Source organism: Alexandromys fortis, unplaced genomic scaffold (genome assembly GCF_014885135.2).
Source record: "Alexandromys fortis isolate MF-2015 unplaced genomic scaffold, M_Fortis_MF-2015_v1.1 scaffold_78, whole genome shotgun sequence".
Lineage (NCBI taxonomy): Eukaryota > Metazoa > Chordata > Mammalia > Rodentia > Cricetidae > Alexandromys > Alexandromys fortis.
Genome location: NW_026067977.1, coordinates 5,987,346 through 6,007,026, shown reverse-complemented (window position 1 = coordinate 6,007,026; position 19,681 = coordinate 5,987,346). Strand labels below are relative to the sequence as shown.

At 38.2% G+C, this 19,681-nt stretch overlaps 1 protein-coding gene across 4 annotated transcripts in view; it reads right to left on the bottom strand.

Moving 5' to 3' along the window:
• St7l (suppression of tumorigenicity 7 like) overlaps positions 1–19,681 on the bottom strand; it is a 59,938-nt gene that overhangs the window by 30,275 nt on the left and 9,982 nt on the right. For 3 of the 4 annotated variants that reach the window (XM_050157516.1, XM_050157518.1, XM_050157519.1), the window contains exons 5-9: positions 19,016–19,131; positions 10,958–11,036; positions 3,500–3,654; positions 1,677–1,774; positions 1,131–1,245 (exon numbers count right to left, since the gene is read on the bottom strand). In XM_050157516.1, the coding sequence (XP_050013473.1) occupies positions 1,131–1,245; positions 1,677–1,774; positions 3,500–3,654; positions 10,958–11,036; positions 19,016–19,131 (563 nt within the window). The remainder of the gene's footprint in view (positions 1–1,130; positions 1,246–1,676; positions 1,775–3,499; positions 3,655–10,957; positions 11,037–19,015; positions 19,132–19,681) is intronic. The other variant, XM_050157520.1, reaches the window with a different exon arrangement.

Below are 19,681 nucleotides of genomic sequence, written 5' to 3'. Positions count from 1 at the left end.
AAAGAAAGAAAAAGAAAAAAAAGAAATGTATGTACCTTAAAAAAAATCCTAGCTGGACATGGTGGTATATACATTTAACCCCAAGACTCGGGAAGCAGAGGCAGAGGCAGAGGCAGAGGCAGGAGGATCTAAGAGGGAGGCAAAGTGAGTGGATGTCTTACTTTGAATGAGGGGAAAGTCTGTGGTTTTGTTTTTTTGTTTCTTTGAGATAGGGTTTCTCTGTGTGGCCCTGGCCATCCTGGAACTTGCTCTGTAGACCAGGCTGGCCTCTCAGAGATTTGCCTGTCTCTGCCTCCTGAGTGCAGGAATTAAAGGTGTGCACCATCACGACCACCAGGCAAAAGTCTGTGTTTTTTAACATTTTCCCATCTCCACTTGAAGTCAACTGTTATTGTTATAAGAATACAAATAGTTAATGCATGGAACTATTCTTATCAAATGACTAGTAAACATGGAAATGGAATGGCTGAGTTATGGCTCAGGTTTGCCACTCATTCACTGGAAGACATTGCCCAATATTTAACCTTCTTAAACTCCCGCTTCCTAATTTACTGCCTGAAAAGAATGAAAACACTTGTCCTACCACTTCATGTTTATTATAGGGATCACTGAAATTATATAAATTACTTCATATAAATAAAAATCATTGTAAAACTCTTATTCTGAATTATTCTTATAAAGATTATTATGTAACGTCTATTGTGTTCTTTATATGCCAAAATTCATGGAGCACCCTGCTATGTGCACAACACCTGTACTTTTACAGCCACCTCTCTTCATAGACTATCTTCAGTGTAACTACTGCCCAAATCTCTCTGTGTGCCACTAAGCCACAAAGCCATGAGGGTTAAAGCCATGTTTTCATGTCCACCATCGCATTCTAAGTGCCTCACACAGACTCAGGTAATAAAGAACCCGTCCTCATAGAGGAGAAGCTCCTTCTTATAGGCTTCTGGCTCAGCAGGAAGGACAGATAAAGAAGATGCTTCCCAGCAGCTATACCTACACCTCCAAACTGACTGCTAAGACTGGAAAGAGGCAACGGAAGACACTGACGATTACACAGCTGAAAAGAGACTAACCATGCTATCTACTAACACACACACACAAACACACACACATAAACTCACCATCATATTTTGCCAGGACTGCCTGAACATCTGCATAGGCCTGCAATTCTAGAAGTGATTCTAAGAGGTTTTCATGGATGTTCAACATGGTAAGAGGAGGAAATTCTTTCATCAACTGTATATTAAAGAAGGAAAAAAATCAAAACAAATCATGATAGAAAACTCAGAGGAGCTGAACCAGGTTTGTTAAAGTATAAATTATTTTGCTTTTTTTACAAAGTTATAAACACCTAAACCTTAAGAAATGTATGCACATTAAAAATATCCTTGTTGGGCATGGGGGCACACATCTTTAATCCCACTCAGGAGGCAGAGGCAGGTGGATCTCTGTAAGTTTAAGGCCAGTCTGGTCTACAGAGAGTTTCAGGCCAACCAGAGCTACAAGGTGAGACCCTGTCTCAAGAAATAAATTAAATAGATAAATAAATAAAATATACTATCTTGTTATAGAAATGGGCAACTGAAAAACAATGCATTAAAATAACTGATAATTTTTTTAGTCTTGGGGACTATAGAAATAATGGTTCTGTTATCAAATTTACTCACATCTCTCATTATTTTCACTGCTTCTCTTATTCTTCCCAATTTTCTTGCACACATTGCCAATCTTCTTTTTATATATACAAGTACATTGGTATCTCGCCCTATTTAGAAAAATAAGAAAATGATACAACTATCACTTTTTGGATTATGACCTGACATTTCATTAAAATGTTATCCACTAAAAAAATATTATCCACTAATTTTATTTGCTTATCCTGAAAAGCCTATTAAAATTAAATTTAATTTATACCAGAATGCATTATTATTTTATTAGTGAATATTAAATTTAGGAGATAAATAAGAAATGTTCTCTACTTTTATGTGTGCTTTCAATATTAAACACTTAAAATATATACTTAATTACTTTTTCCTCTAGTAGTAAGCAATTTGAATGTAGTATATTTGATGAGTTTAATACTGGCAGAAAACAAGTAGATATTAATAGAAAGATATATTTGTCTATCTCAGTTTCTGTATAAACAATCTATAATTTTAGTTCTATTATTTTGGCCCAAAGATCCTAAATGCCCTAAACAAAATTCCATGAATAATATAAACTTTAAGTTAATAATTAATTAAAAAATTATTACTAGAAAGCGCTAAGAGAAAAGCTTTATTATGGGCCAGTGAGATGGCTCAACAGGTAAAAGATGCTTGCTTGTCAATCTTGCTGACTGAGTTTAATCCCTGGGATCCACATGGTAGAAGGAGAAAACTGGCACACAAGTTGTTTTCTGACTTCTATGCACGCATGTGTGCATGCACACATATACACATAAAAATATACATACACAAATAAGTATAATTTTTAAAATTAAAAATTCTACAAGATAACCACATCTGGTATTATGCAAGGGGAAACAGAAAGAGGTTTTTATAGATGTAGTTTCATTAGTTCCAGGCTGCAATATTAACTATTCCCATAGTTTTGTATAATAACATGCCTTAATGAAATATATTGTAAACACAAGTATTTAACTGAGAGAAAACATTAGCCAAATTTTAATTTCCATAAACAAAAGATGTGGAACTTTGCTGCTAAGAGATAATGCCTTGTGTAAACATATTTCAATTTATTGCCCAGTATCTGCCAAAATCATGAAACTAAAACCCCCTGGCCACAAATCTCAGCCAGAAACAGCAACACTGCCGATTCTAACAGCTTTGGTAAGTGTCGCAACCCTAACCAGAAGAGCATCTCCAAAAGAAAACAGTCCCTGTGTTTCATCCTATCTCAAGCATGCTGGAGAAAAATCAACCAAAAAAGAACCACTGTCACATACGAGACTGGAGTACGGACTGAAAATCAGATGGTGTCACAAGAGCAATCCCTAAAAAGGATCCCAAGTTCAGAGACAACCTGGGCTATAATAGGAAGACCCCGCCTTAAAGCAAAATAAAACAAAACAACCAACCAAACAAAAACAACAGGAAGAGAGAGGAATAAAGGAAGAAAAGAAGAAAGGAGAGCAAAGTGGAAAAGGGAAGGAACCACCCTTGGGCACCACATACAGAGCCATAGACCGAAGAGGAAACACAATGAGGGTTAGAAGTAATAGAGCAGAAATATGAATCTATCAGTTGTTCTATGAAAAATATCAAACTTTTACATATTTTTTATTATTGTTGTTTCATGCTTTAAACACAAAGTTCAGGAGCTAAAGACAAAATCTGGGCCTAGTAGCACATGACTATAATCCCAGCACAGGAGGGAAGATCAGTGCTGGGTTATCCTCATCTACATGGCAAATCTGAGGCTAACACTTCAAGAAACCAAAAGGGAGGAAAAAAAAAAGAGGAACGACAGCCAGTTCAAGTTTGCTTACTCAGTTGAGCTTCATGCTGAGGACTCTGGTGCTGGCACTGCTGTGACCGTCTATAAATTATCTCCCCCGCCCTGAGCGCCTGTTTAAATAACTTTTCAGCATCTACGATGGTTGTTGCTTCCTCTTCAGCCAGCAGAACGTAGGCAGTGGCACAGCTATAAAGCAAGCAAGGCTATGTTAAGTACTGGACAGGCCTCTTGCTATGTCATGCTTCCCTCATCCGTACCTACACTCTCCATCTTTGAGGAGGAAAATAAAACGTCATTCAGAATTTTAAGTCACTAGGGGTACACTAGCGTATTATGTCCAACCCCACAATGTTTCTTCCACTATTTTCTGTCTTTTCTATTTCTAGCTCTGTTCTCTGACCCTGTGTTTTCTTTTTGTGGAAGGGGGAATAAGAAAGATACATAAAACGTCGTCTAAAGAAGTAGCTGTAAGGACCACACCACCCACTGGTCAGGCCTGCTCTCGGGCTCTGCTTGCTCTGCAATGTCCACACCATGTGGATACGAAGGGAGTGCACACTGAGAAGGCTTGCTTGGCTAATGAGGGCTCTCCATATCTGACCAGGAACATTCCTACCCTGACCCTTTTCTACAAATCCAAGTTTTCTCTCTGTGTCTTATCCTCCACAGGGCTGCATTCCAGGCCTTCCTCTCATACACCTACGCTCAACTCACACCCATGTTTACCCCAAGCTTCCTTTTCTTCACCCTGATAAAACACAGAGATTTTTGTTTGTATCTTTAAAGTCAACAGCTGGCCAATAAAATAAACTAATTCTTGGCTTTGGGCAATAAAGAAAAACAAAGTCTGCCTTCCATGTATTTGCAGACAAGTACATTTAGTTTGAAGATGATGTCTTAGTTCTGCTTGTCCAGGCCTGCACAGTCCAACACTCAAGTCAGTAGCCACAAGGAGTTTCTGAGCACCTGAAATGCGCTTAATCAGACTGACACGGCATGTTGGTGCATCTTAGATTTTAAAGACTGAGAAAATGTAAAATGCCTCATTGACAAGGCTTTTAAAATATTGATCATAATGTGAAAATGTTTTATATTTTGAATCTAGACAATTGAGACACCCAAACTAACTTCTTTTAACTTTTCATAGCTAAAAAGTTACATATATGGTTCACATGTTCCAATTAAACAGAGATTATTGGCAACAAATGCAAGGGCAGGCATGAAACACAGTGACAGTGAGTAGCTAGCATCCACATTTACAATTCCAACACTTAAAACCCTGAGGTAGGAGGACCTGGAGTTTGGGGACAGCGTTAACTATATAGGAGTACCTATGTCCTCTGGGTTCTATGACAGGCCCCTGTCTACTACTGAAGAATAAAAGAAAAAGGTACCCATCCTCAATGAGGGACAAGAAGGGCCTTTCAGATATAAAAATCAAATCACACCACTATGGTATTTTTCAAATGGCACTGTAACTTTATATATATAAAATGTTACTAATCAACACATTTCTCCCATGTATAACACTGGACTTTGATAAAACACTAGATACATTGCTGGTTTAAACACTAGGTACCCTGCTTGCTGTTCCAAAAGCAAATTCAATGTTGTTTGCAATAGAATCTTGCAACACAGCCCAGGCTAGCCTTGAACTCTCATTCTCCTGACTCAGCTTCTCAAGTGCTGGTAATTACAGATGTATGTCACAATGCCCATTATCAAATATTTGCATTTAATGTTTTGTTTCAAAAACTTTTAAATAACCAGGATAGAAATATTTCTGTAGGGCTGGGGGTGTAGCAGTGGTATAGCACTTGCCTACCATGCTTGAGGCCCTGGGTTCGATCCCAGCACTGCAAAACAAAACAAAATACCACTTGTACAAAAACCTTGATAAAACTGATGAAACAGAATCTAAATATAAACATAATTTTATTTTAGTTTTGTGTTACTGGGGATAAAACTCAGGAACTCACATGGTAGGCAATGTTTACCATTAGATACATCCTCAGCTCCTAATATAACTTTAAATTACAAGCCAGGTCTGGCAGCACAGGCCTGTAATCCCAGTTTCTCAGAAGACTGAGGCAGGAAGGTCACAAGTTCAAGGACTGCCTGGGCAAATTAGTAAGACTGTCTCAAAAAGTGAATAAAGGGGTCTGGAAATGTGGCTCAAGGACAAAGCACTTGTCTATCATGTGCAAGGCCTGGATTCCACCCCCAGTACTGCCACCACCACCATCACTGCCACCAAACCACATCCTAGGTTATAGTTTGTGCTTCCTGGCAACTTTGCCTTCTATTCTTGCATTAGATATGTTATTACAAGAAATTAGTCCTATGTATACCTAATGACTTCTTTTTGTCTTAAACTGGGGATAAATTCACATGCCTGTATAAAATTTCAGGTATTTAACTTTTATTATGTGTGCCTGTGTGTACATCCCAGTACCCATGTGGAGGTCAGAGGACAACTCGTGGGATTTGGTTCTCTCCTTCCACCATGGAGGTCCTGGGATCAAAGTCAAGCCATCAGCTTGGCTGCTGGTACCTTTACCAGCTGAGCCATCTTGCAGGCCCACCAGTGCAAAACATTTTCAACTGCAAAATTCAGAAACTTTTACTATATTCTTAAGGTCGTGCAACTATAACAGGTACACATAGCATCTTCATCACCCCCAAAGCACCATGCCCTTTCAGCAGTTCCACTGTCTCTCCTGCCTCCCTGCCCACAGTCACACAGCACCTCTTCAATGTGCCCTTTGGTGCACAGAGGTTTTGCTTTAATAAGGCAGTTTACCTACTTTTTCTTCTATTGCTCCTGCCTTTGTTGTTGTGTCTGTTAAGTCACTGGGAAACCTGGGGACATAAGACTATCCCTCATGTCCTCTCCTCTCTTTTACAGGGCAAAGTTGCAGGGTTGCAAGCACACTAGGCAAGAACTCTACCACTGACCTGCATCCCTAACCCAGTCCATGTTCTCTTATAAGAGTTTATACTTTAATTACTTATTTTTTAATTAATTGATATGTATATGAAACATAAGGGTCCACTGTCAGCTTGTAGATGTAACTATCCAATTGTTCAGCACTGTGTTAAAAACTACTACTACTTTCTTCTTCCTCTTCTTCTTTTTCTTCTTCCTCTTCCTCCTCTTCTTCCTCCTTTTCTTCTTTTCTCCTCCTCTTCCTCTTCTTCAGTTTGGTTTTGGCTTTTCAAGACAGGGTTTCTTTGTATAGTCTTGTCTGTTCTGGAACTCTCTCTGTAGACCAGGCTTGCCTCAAACTCATAGAGATCTACCTGCCTCTGCCTCCCAAATGCTGGGATTACAGACATATGTCACCATAGCCCAACTTTAAAGACTTCTCTTTTTTTTTGAATAGCCTTGGTACCTCCATCAAAAATCAACCGAAAGACCATAAATATATGGGCTTACTTTCCAGTAAGTCTAAGTAAGTCAGTCTAGGCATTTAATCTTATGGTTTAACCATCTGGTTTTGTAGAAAGTTTTAAAATCTGAGTCTTCTAATGTGGTCCTAGGATTTTTTGGCTACTTAGGTTCTTTTGCAACTACACACAAATGTTAAGACCAGCTTGTCAATTTCTGCAAAATAGTAATGGAGATTTTAATTATTTTTATTTTAATATTTTACATGTATGAGTGTTTTGCCTGCATGTGTATGTATCAATGCATGTAATACCCATGGAGACCAGAAGAGGGTGTTGGATCCTCCCAGAAGTGGAAGTAGCCTCAGATGATTGTGAGCTGCCACATGGCTGTCTGAGATCAAATCAGGGTCCTCTGGAAAGTGCTCTTAACAACTGGCCCTTCTCTCTGGCTCCAGCAGTACTAACTTTAATAGGAGATAGATTAAATCTGCAGATTGATATAGGGGAGCACTGACATTTCAGTTAAAGATATTGAACTTGTGTCATATATGAATACATATATATATACACACACACACACACATATAGATCAGCTTTTCTTTCTTTTCTTTTTTTCTTTGCTGCTTGAATAACATTTTGTGGGGTTTCAAGTTGTTTTTAATTACTTTGAGCACATAAATGTAAGCACACATATACCACCACATTCTTATAAATCAGAAGATGACTGTTGGGGGTCAGTTCTCTTCTTCCTAGGTTCTGGGGTCACGCTCAGGTCAGCAGACAGACCTGCGTCTCCCCAGCTGTTTTCTAATTCTCAGTGTGCAAGCCTCACACTTTCTTGGCCAAACTTACCCCTAAGCACTTTCATATGCTAGATGCCATTGTAAATGGAATTGCTAACTTTTTACTCGTATTTAACCTAGATTATAAGCACTGAGAGGATTCTGTTTGTGTGACCTTCTTAAGGTTTTCTAGACATATGGTCACACCACCTGTGAATAAAGACAGTTTACTTCTTCCTTTCAAATCTGGATACATTTTTCCCTTACCTTGCCTAACTGCGCTTGTTAGGGGTTCTAATAACATGTAAACAGAAGCAGTGAGGGCAGGCATCCTTGCCTTCCTGGTTTAAACAGCTCGCAGTCTTTCATAACTAAGTGTCCTTAGGTTCTGGCTTTTCAGAGATCCCTCATTAATTTGAGCAGGATTCCTTACATCTACAATATTTCTTAGTATTTATCATAAAATGTTGGGTTTTTGTCAAATACCTTTTTAACAAACTAAGATAACTTGTAGGTTTTGCACTTTGCCCTATTAATGCAATATGTTACATTAATTAGTTTCACATATTTTTGTCATGACAGTACCGAACTGTCAGAGGCTTTTTCTGTACCAGCTGAGACAATCATGTAGATTCCTCCCTTCATGTGTTGAAACTCTTTAATTGTAACAAACCCCACTTGGTCCTCATGTATATTTTCCAAATGCTGCTGGATTCGGTGTGTTAATATTTTGGTTTGGCTATTATTTCTTCAAATATTATTTCTGCCCTGTTTTCTTCTCTCCCATACTTCAGGGGCTCCAGTTATATGTAGGGCAGCATGACTGCCTGCCCCACAGGGCTCATATTCCTACTTCTGAGACTACATAAGCTCAAAGGGCCTAACACAGCTTTGCTGACTCTTCTGTCTGCTTAGATCGGTACAGAGCTCCCTACAGTACATTTTTACTTTAGCTGTATTTTTCAATCCTAGGATTTCCTCTTAGTCCCTTATGTGCCCAGCTGCACTTACTGGGATTTCAAAAATATATTGATAATTTTCTAATGGTGAAACATCACCATAGACTTTTCTTGTTATTTTTACCTTTTTGAACAAATTTAAAGTAGATGATTTAAGATCTGTGAAGTCAAAAGTCCAGACTTCTTTGGAAAGATTTCCATGGATACTTTTCCTCATTTTTGTTCTGTTGTTTCTTTGAATGCTGGTTTCTGTTGTTTTGTTTGGTAACAGGGCCTGGCTGTAGCCCAGGCTAATCCAGAGTTCAGTTACAGCTTCCTGACTGCTGAGATTGGAAGCATCTGCCACCCCACCCATGTTCTTTGCAGGCTTCATAATTTTCGGTTGAAAATTGTCATTTTAAACTCTAATATTCTGGCAACTCTAGAATGGGATTTTCTGTAACCTCTCTGTTGTTGCTGCCATTGTAGTTGTTTGTTTCCTGGCTTTCCTGATGATTTTGTTAATTCTTTACTCTTCCATGTGTGACCAATAAGGTGGGTGCTTGGTTAGCATAGTGGTCGATTAATTATCAGATAAAGTTTTCTTAAATATCTAGGGAAAAAGTACAAAAACAAAGTCTCCGAGGAAGGCTCTCTCTGTCTCTCTCTCTCTCTGTGCACCAGGGTGCACTTTCAACATTCACTCAGGTATTTTACAACTACCATAGCTGTCATTGCTCACTGGTGCCAGCCTCAATATTATCCAGATAGAGCATTCCTCACATATCTAACATTTTTTAGTAATTTTATCATAAAATGCTGTTGGATTTGGTCAATTTTTTTTTCATGAATTAAGATAATGTATGGGCTTAAAAGGCCTTGAAAACCAAGTATTTCTGAGCATGTGCCCAACTCTGTGAAAAATTGGGTCATTGAGGCTCCCGGAATCTGTGGAAGCTTTCCAAGGTCTCCAGTGTCTCACTCCCTGACCTTTCCTCACAAATTTTCTGGTTTCTCTATTTTCTTGTCCCTACATTTGTTTTATTCTTTGCATCAGACAGCTAACAACACATTTTTCTATTTTTTTGTATGTTCAATTCAGAGAATCTTAAGGTAACTGACACAGGGCAAACCCTTTGTGCCGGTGCTTCAAAGAATCATCATACTAGTAAAAACCAACAATTTTAGTTCTGTTCCACACTATACATCTCTGTCTGTTCCTGCACTATACACACCTGTCCATTCTGCACTATACACCTGTCTGTTCCTACACTACACACCTCTGTCTGTTCTTGCACTATACACCTGTTTGTTCCTGCACTATACACCTGTCTGTTCCTGCACTATACACACCTGTCTGTTCCTGCACTACACACCTGTCTGTTCCTGTACTACACACCTGTCTGTTCCTGCACTATACACCTGTCTGTTCCTGCACTACACACCTGTCTGTTCCCGCACTATACACCTGTCTGTTCCTGCACTATACACCTGTCTGTTCCTGCACTACACACCTGTCTGTTCCCGCACTATACACCTCTGTCTGGCTGTGCATTTTGTCTTTAAGAATGCCCCTGAGTTAGAGTGGAGAATGAGTTCCCTTGTATTTAGGTACTTTGCACTTGACTGAGCGATCATCAGGTTACTTCAGTAAAGCTCTGATATTTAGTGCCATAAGTCAGTCAAACTCTGGTCAGCCAGTCACTAGGTGGAGAGCACTGCCATTATTTTGCTTACTCAGGAGGATCTTTTTACAACAGGAAAGGAACAAGGGAAACTCTAGATTCATATTAGCCAGGAGCTATTCTTTGAATGGTCCCACCTGACATTTATTTAGGATATATTCAATTAAAAGTCACTGATCTGTGCCATTTATACACTAACTAGCTGTTTTACATTTTTGTACTCTTAAGATAAATAGATAATCTAAAAAGCTATGTAAATAAATGCTGTTAACATGGAAAAAACTGACAGCTATTTTGCTAATTTTGAATCCTCTTATTATGTCTCAGAGCCCATTGCTGAGTATAAGTTCCCAGGACTGATGAGTGCTTTAAATGAATGAATTAAATGAAAAACAAAATAAAACAGTGGCATAAATATTTAATTACTCATTTAACTAATAAGGATTATTAGCATTCTTTGTTAGTAATCTGTATTTTAAAAAGAATTTCTAAAATACTTTTATGGAAAACCATATGTGCAATTTACACTTTCAAAAGCAAAATACAGACATCATTGAACACTGAGAATCTGGTCTCCAGTATGCGAGACAGGAATGGAGATGCCAGTGTTCCTAATCTTATGAGCAGATAAAGGAAATACAAAATTATTTGCCTGTGTTTCCTTTAAAACAAATTTATTTTTCCAACTTACTCATTGTTTAACTCTAAAGCTTGATAGGCTGCTTTGATTCGAGCTGGAGGATTTCTTTCCCTCCATGCCTTCTGCATAACTGTGGGAAAAATATTTCAGAGAGTGGATGAGATGGTAAACATAAATAATCTTATGTAAACGTATGAGGAATGAGCTAAAAGAGTAAACAAAGCTATAAATACCATGTTTTTAAACATATGAAACTGGGTTACTAACTCACATTTACATGAGAAATTTATTTTAAATCTGGAACCTTTGCATATAATAAAAATATTCTATGATCTATTTGCATAGCACATAAAGCACTTTAACTGAATTAATCACATCATATTTACGCATGACATTATGTATCTAAGTGGACGTCAAAACTGAGCTGGAGTGACACTAGATTATAATAGACATGACAGCCCTGCTTTCACTGTTCTGAAAAGGCCTGTGGAACCACTAAGAATACACAAAAGCTAAGCAGTCTTTGTTTAATCTAATCAATGATTCAGCATAGGAAAATGTGTAGATGTGCATTTTCTATGAAAACTGGGAAGGAAGACTGGGATAATTTAGAATACAGCCCAGCTTTGGAAAACCTCAGCTTTATCAAGATTCAAAACTAACCTGAGTTAGGATTTCTCTGGAATAATGGGATGGGTTTTGCTACCATTTGCTGAACCAAAATGAAGATATCATGCTCCATGATGTCTCCTAAAAGCTAAACACACACACACACACAAAGTAGATTCTGGGAAATACCTGGCTTACTTTATATTTGATAAGAAAAATGGAGAACTTATAAATGTTGACTTTGGAACAAAACCTACAACTGTCCAGAAAGAATAATGTGGAAAATGTTTGAGTTTTCCTTTGGAAACAAAATATTAGTTTTGGCTCAGAAATGAGACAATATATTCCACATGTGTAACAAAAATACATTTTTCATATCAAACATGTCACCAGCTAGCTGACAGCTAATGCTTCCTGAACTTGACAAATTGATGCAAGGCAGCACTGCCTGATTCTGACCAGGTAAAGAGCACCGTCTGCCACAACACTAAAGTAGGACATAGAGACAGACTATGGTACTAATACCATAGTCTTGTAAACCTTTGATGATAGGACTCTACTATAAACTGTATGGCATTTACAGGCCAAATTTTAATGCCAAATCTTTACCAGCATTTGAGGTGATTATATAATATCCTGGTACATAATAATTTATCTATTATTATTCCCTTTCAATGAAAAGTTATTTCCAGTGCTTTCCCATTATTAAAACATAATAAACTATGCATAAGAGATCTTGGAGGGTGGAAGCAGGAGGATCCAGAGTGCAAGGTCGTCCTGAGCTATGCAGAGAATTTGAGTTCAACCTACAAGAAACTCTGCCCCAAACACGAAGCACAGCAAAACAAACAAACAAACAAAAAACCCAACACATTGTGATAACAATCATTCAGCCAGTAGGGTAGTGAAAACCTCTTATCTAGCATTCTGGAGGCTGAGGCAGGAGGATCACTATGAATTTGAGGCCAGCCAGGACTATACTGCAAGTACCAGCTTAGCCAGGGCTACAAAGCAATATCCTGACTTAAACGAACAAGCAAAAATGGCCAGGAATAAAGTTCAGTAATAAAAAAAATTGTCTAGCATGCTTGAAATCCAGACTTAGTCCTCAGTACTGCAATACAAAACAACAAAACACAAAACAAACAAAAAAAATCTTTCAGCTTCTATCTTTGTACAGATGACTAAATATTTCTTTGTTTAAATAGGTACAGCATTTAAAGGAGTTTGGATATATACACTCAAATTCCATTCAATAAAATTATTAATTTGTGGTTTGAGGCCACACAGGAAAGTGACCATTTCCCCAGTTTCTTACCCTTCAAGCCACGTTGAGCATCACTATATAAAACTTCAAAATATAAAACATATAAAAGTGGAAAACCAAAAGTGGAAAAATCAGCACCTGACTGCAGTCAAAACACAGGCACAATAAGAAGGGTATGGGGGCATATGCCTGTCATCACAGAATGTAGGCAGTCCAGGCAGGCGCTCAAGGCCAGTGTTGGCTACTTAAAAAGTTAAAGACTAGACAGGGCTATATAAGCCCTTATCTCTACAAACCAATATCGAAACAACACACAAAAATTATTTCCACCTATGTGTATAAAACATATATGAAACAAGAATTCTGAGTTTAGATTTGAGTCCCATTCTCAAGATAGATCATTATGCACATACAAATATCTCAAATATTAAAGAACATCTAAAGGACACTCTGGTCCCTAGCATTTCAGAAAAGGGCTACTCAGTTTACATTATAAATCTTGGTTAATTTAACACATGAAGACAATTTTTTATTTCTACTGTGTTTGTTTGTTTTTGCCTTTTGTTTTTATTTGTTTGAGATATGGTTTCTCTGTGCATCCTCGCCTGTCCTGGAACTCGCTCTGAAGACAAGGATGGCCACGAACTCACAGAGATCCTTTTTCATTTCTAAGGAATCTATGTAATGCATCTTTAAGCATGTTTTGTTATTCTTGTGTTTTCAAATCCTCTGCCATCCCTACCTTTCAAGATTGCTCTTTACAACCAAGGTATTCCTAAATCTAAAGAGAAAGGGGAAATACAAATTTAAAAATGGATTAAAGGCTGAGTGGTGGTGGCAAACACCATTAATCCCAGCACTCAGGAGGCAGAAGCAGGTGGGTCTCTGTAAATTTGAACAGACTAGTCTACAGAGTGAGTTCCAGGACAGTCAGGGCTATTACACAGAGAAACCCTGTCTTTTACAAAAAAAAAAGACTTAAAAAAAAAACCCAAGGCCTAAAAATAATTTAAATCAAAATACTGATTTATTATTCAATACTGCTAAGAGCTCATGATATGCTTAAAATAATTAAAACACAAAAAATTTCACCCAGATTTATCTATTTTTTCAATTAATATTTGCAATATTCTTATTAGCACAAAAAAGAACTGCACCTATCTGCGGGTCAAGAACCACAGATGCTCAGCCCTAGCTGACCACAGTCAGTGGACTCGCAGGTCCACTCCCATATTTTTCAGCTTCCATTAAAGTATAAAGCTGGACACTAATGAGCCATCTCTTGAGGCTTTGGCTGTCTAGTGTGTCGTTTGCTCTCTGAGACAGGCTCACCGGTGTTGCCCCGTACTCCATCATCCTCCTACCTCGACCTCGTTAGCAGCCGGGACCACAGGTATACACAGCTCGGCTAACATCCTGATTTCTAGGTTTTCAAAGTGAAAACATATTCAAAGTGCACCACTACCTAGCTCTTGAGGGAATGCTTATTCTCAGATTTAAATCAACAGATCAGTTAGATGAGAGCAAAATCTAATATAGTGACTACTGATGACAATAAGAGAAGGGAAATTTACCACATCTCACTTGTGCATGTTTGTCTTTTTTACCATAAAGAGCTGTACTGATGTAAATCGTTGCCTTATGTGGGTGTCTGAAAGGATGGAGAAACAAAACTGACAGTTCATTCTGAATTCTCACCAACAAAGTCTACCTGCTAGTTCAGTGTTTAACTAGATTACACACACCTCTGGAAGTACAAGAAACTGCAAGATGGGGCTGGAGAGATGGCTCAGAGGTTAAGAGAACTGACTGCTGTTCCAGAGGTCCTGAGTTCAATTCCCAGCAACCACATGATGGCTCACACCCATCTATAATGAGATCTGGTGCCCAGAACACTATATACATAATAAATAATTTAAAAAAAAAAAGAAACTGCAAGAACCAAAATGATGCCTGTGGTCTTAATAAAATCAATGTCACAGGGCAGTGGTGGTGCACACCTTTAATCCTAGCACTCAGGAGGCAGAGGCAGTCAGATCTCTGTGAGTTCGAGGCCAGGCTGATCTAGAGAGTGAGTTCCAGGACAGGCTCCAAAGCCACACAGAGAAACCCTGTCTTGAAAAACCAAAAGTGAAAGAAAGAAAGGAAGGAAGGAAGGAAGGAAGGAAGGAAGGAAGGAAGGAAGGACGGACAGATGGATGGGAAGGAAGTTATCAAAAGCCTCAGTTTATTAAAATTCCTATGACTCTTTCCTATAACTGATTTACCTGAAGAATGCTCCTCTGACTAGTCTATTCATCCTTTCCTACCTAACCATAATCACTAACCCTCTTCTTAGAGCTATGCTCCCGTTGAGCTTACAAAAGAAAAGCTTGCCTCTTAGCCACTCCAAATCTTCACAGATTCAGTGTGTACACAGCTCAGCTAACATCCTGCTCAAGACCTCTCGGTGTCAATAGTACAATGCGGTTTAGATTTGGAGCAGTCAGTTTTGGAGATGGCTGTACTTGGATTTTTGTTTTTTTCTCTTTTTTTTTTCTCTTTTTGTTTTTGAGGTAAAGCTAAAATCCTCCTGCCTCAGTCTTCCAAGTATTAGGGTTAAAGGCATGAACCATCAAGCCTAGCTGAGGGCAGTCACACTAAATCAAGACCCCTGAAAATAAGGATTCCTGCCTTTTCTTCTTTCTTTGAGCAGTGGAACTTCACAGTGAAGAATAATACTCTCCCACACTGGGGAGGGTGCCTGCCTAGAATGTGCAAAGCACTGGATTCAACCCCAGCACCACATGGACTGGCTATAATCCTAGCACTCAGGTAAAGGCAGAAAGACCAGAAACTTAAGGACATCATCAGTTTATAGGGCATTTGAAGCCACCAGCCTGAGCTCTGTGAAAATCTTTCAAAAGGGATGCTAAATAAATAAACAAACAGAAATAGAATATTTGGCTCCTCAATGCTTTTAATTAAGGAGTGATAACCATTTTTATTAGTCCCTTTAGTACCCCTCCCCAGTTCTTTAAAAAAGTGAATTATTCCTAAGGGAAGGTCCTTATAGGAAGTCAAAGGACCCATTGGCAAGAAATAAATAAGGCAATGGTGCTTCAGTCTGGCAAGTGACAAGCATTACTCAAAGCTCAAAATTTCATCTTTCTTCTCAGAATCTTAATCCAGAGCTAGTTATCACAGTTCTATAACCCCACCTGAGGCAAGAGCAGTATGAGTTTAAGGACAACCTGGGCCACAGAAGAGACCCTTTCTCACAAAACAAGCAAAAATCTGATACATAGGGGCTGGAGAGATGGCTCAGAGGTTAAGAGCATTGCCTGTTCTTCCAAAGGTCCTGAGTTCAATTCCCAGCAACCACATGGTGGCTCACAACCATCTATAATAGGGTCTGGTGCCCTCTTCTGGCCTGCAGGCATATACACAGACAGAATATTGTATACATAATAAATAAATAAATATTAAAAAAAATCTGATACATAAAAGAAACAGTTATGATGGAGAAGCTTACATATCTATCTGAACAGGAAAATAGAGAATGGGATCAGATTTCTCTGTCAGTATGCTTTGACGGAATTGACAACAAAGATACCCAATTAGGACTTTAAAGGGCATATTTTGAGAAAAAATAGTTAAGTATTTAAGTATATAGTTGTTAAAGATTTGACAAGAATATAATTAAAATACATCACAACAGTGAGGTGTGGTGACACACCCCTTTAACCCCAGTACTTGAGAGGCAGAGACAGGAGGACGTCTGTGTGTTCAAGGCCAGCCTGTTCTATATATTGAGTTCCAAGACAGCCAGAACAAGATAGTGAGACTCAAAAAACCAAAATAGATAGTAGATAAAAGAAGAAATATGTCACAGCATTCAGAATCTTTTCACCAAACTTGACATAATTTCATATAAAATGGCTATTGCGGAAGAGTTGCAAGAGTAGTAAAAGACTCTCAAGCATAACATAGTTATAAGATTATATAAAGGTACAGAAGAGTCAAGCACTCAAGAAGAAAGGACCTTACACTGACACACATTTGTGATTTCAAGAACATGGAGGCTAAGGCAGGAAGTTCTCAAATGTGAGGTGATCTGGACTATGTATTAAGACTCATTCTCAAAAACAAAAATGAAAAAGACTTCTATAAGGCTTACTACTGTTAAAGAGTGTTTGTTTCTATTATTATAGTTTTTGATGGAAAATGGTCATCATCAAATTCCTAGCTCCATGATGTGCTTGGCATGTAACCATCTATCCTGGCAGGCACACACATGTAAAACCTGATTTTCATAATATACATCCAAGTAAAGGCAATAATGGTTTGTTTTTTAAATGTCTATATTTTCTAATATAACAAAAATTATATTCTCTGCAATTATTTAACCTTATGATTTTCACGTTTCTTTGAGGAACTGTTCAAACTGAGAATGCTCTAAAGAGCCGTCTAGAACTGTCTGAGCAGCTTGTGAGAGGGAGAAAAAAGATGGCATTTGATTTCTGAAGACACCTCAGCCCCAACACAGCTGATCATCTACTGCAGTTCCCTTAACAAACATGCATTGGCTGTGACCATAAACAGTGAGCATTCATACATAAAGCAATTTTTTCCTATATTTGCAATTAGTCCAACTTACATACTTTGTCTTGTTTGCTTGGGTTTGAGACAATCAAACATATTTGCTTGTTTGTTTGGGTTTGAGACAATCTCCCAATGTATGTAGCCCAGGCTGACCTAGAACTATATAGACCAGGGTGGTCTTGAACTTTAGGCAATCTTCCTGCTTAAGCCTCCAGAGTGCTAGGATTACGGCATAAACCACCATACTCAGCTTAGCTCCTTTTTAAAAAGGGGAGGGGCTGTCAATAGTTTTTATCTCATAGAGTGATTGGGAAGATCAAATTAGTACACATGCTGTTCATGTATTATTATTAATGAAATTACTTATGTGTGTAATAACAATGCCATCCATCCATTCAAAATTGCATCAAAAAATATATAACATATACTATAGTGTAGAAGCTTCCAGAGAAGGTGTTTTAAAGAATGTGACTGGTGAGTCATCACACAGATAAAGCAAAAGTATTCAAAGTAGACGATGGGAAAATGGCCCTATCTTTAGGTTATATACTCCTTCAGCCACTTCCTGGTGCTCTCAGACCCTGAGCTTCATAAATGACAGGAAAAGCCCCTACCACTAAGTTGTATCCCCAGCCCTTATAATACTCTGCTCTGTAGGGAAAAGCTTAGAGGGCCCTAAAACATGGACATTTCTATAAACTACCACTTTACATGAATCATCATCTTTGACTAGACTAAAATATGCCCTATGTTTCTTCTACATGTCATTCCCCGAAGTTCAGACCTTCTCTTTCTCTCTCCATGTGCGTGTGCGTGTGCATGAGTGCACATGCAGAGGCAGAGGATAAACTCGGATGCTAACCTCACCTTCCACATTGTTTGTGATAGGAGCTAGCTGTTTTAGGTGGCTCTTGAACGTCTGTGGAGTCTCCTATCTTTTTCTCTCATCTCCCCATAGAGGCACAGGGATTACAGGCATGTGTAGTACTGTGTACAGCTTTACATAGGTTCTAGAGATTCGAACTCCTGTTGTCAGACTTGCACAGTGAGCACTTTACCCACTGGACTATCTCACTAGTTCCTGCTCTATTGTCAGGTAATTGTTTCCCCGACCAAAGCAATATATATTATTTTCTGCTATATTTGATCTGAAAAATTTTTGGTCTGTCTGTCTGTCTGTCTGTCTGTCTGTCTGTCTATCTATCTATCTATCTATCTATCTATCTACTTACATACCTACCTATCTATTGATTGATTTTCTTGGTTTTTCAAGATAGGGTTTCTCTGTGTATAGCTCTGAACGTCCTGGAACTAGCTCTGTAGGAACTAGCTCTGTAGACCAAGCTGGCCTTGAAACAGAGATTCGCCTGCCTCTGCCTCCCAAGCACTGGGACTAAAGGCGTGTACCATTACCACCCGACTTTGAAAGTGCTTTAAGTAATAAAAAGCATAAAACATTTAAAATTCTTATAAGAATAGTACATTAGCTTAGTTTATAATCATAATTCACTTTAATTTAATCTGAATTTTCTATCTAAAATGTAAATAACTTCAAGTCAAGTAACTGTTATTATAATAAATAGTTTTAGAAAACACATGAAATAATTTTCATAGTGACTGTCTATAGCATGAACAGATACAATACATACCTGTGTCTGAAGGACGTAAAAAGTCTGTTTCACAGGTGAAAAAGGTCTGGTGATCCTGGGCAGACAAGTTCATGTCATAGTAAGTAAGTGGCTCTTTACCAGTCACCCAAGTGTATCTGTAGCAAATACAAGATGTTTCAGTTGCTACAACAGACACTTAAGTTCCAAAAAATAAGTGACTATAAGTTCTATTTCAGGGTGTTTTTAAAACTTATTATATCAGTAAGAGATAAAAAAAAAAAGTTCTACTCTATGGTTCAATAATAAAACATTAAAAAAAAATAAATTGCTCATCCTGGCTTGGTGGCTCATGCCTATAAGTTTGAGGCAGCTTGAGCTGCATAGCAAGATAGCCTCAGTTACAGAATGGAGCCTGTCTCAAAATCAAGACAAACCAATACATTATTCAGTAAAAATGTTCTAAAAACTAGATACTAACATATATGTTTCCAATAGTAAGGAATTCCTCATAAAAATTTACACTAAATGGATACTATATAACAAGGCTACAGGAGACCTTGTTTTTTTTATTTTTTTAATTGATTTTTATTGAGCTCTACATTTTTCTCTGCTCCCCTCCCTGCATCTCCCCTCCCCTTCAACCCTCTCCCAAGGTCCCCATGCTCCCAATTTACTCAGGAGATCTTGTCTTTTTCTACCTCCCAT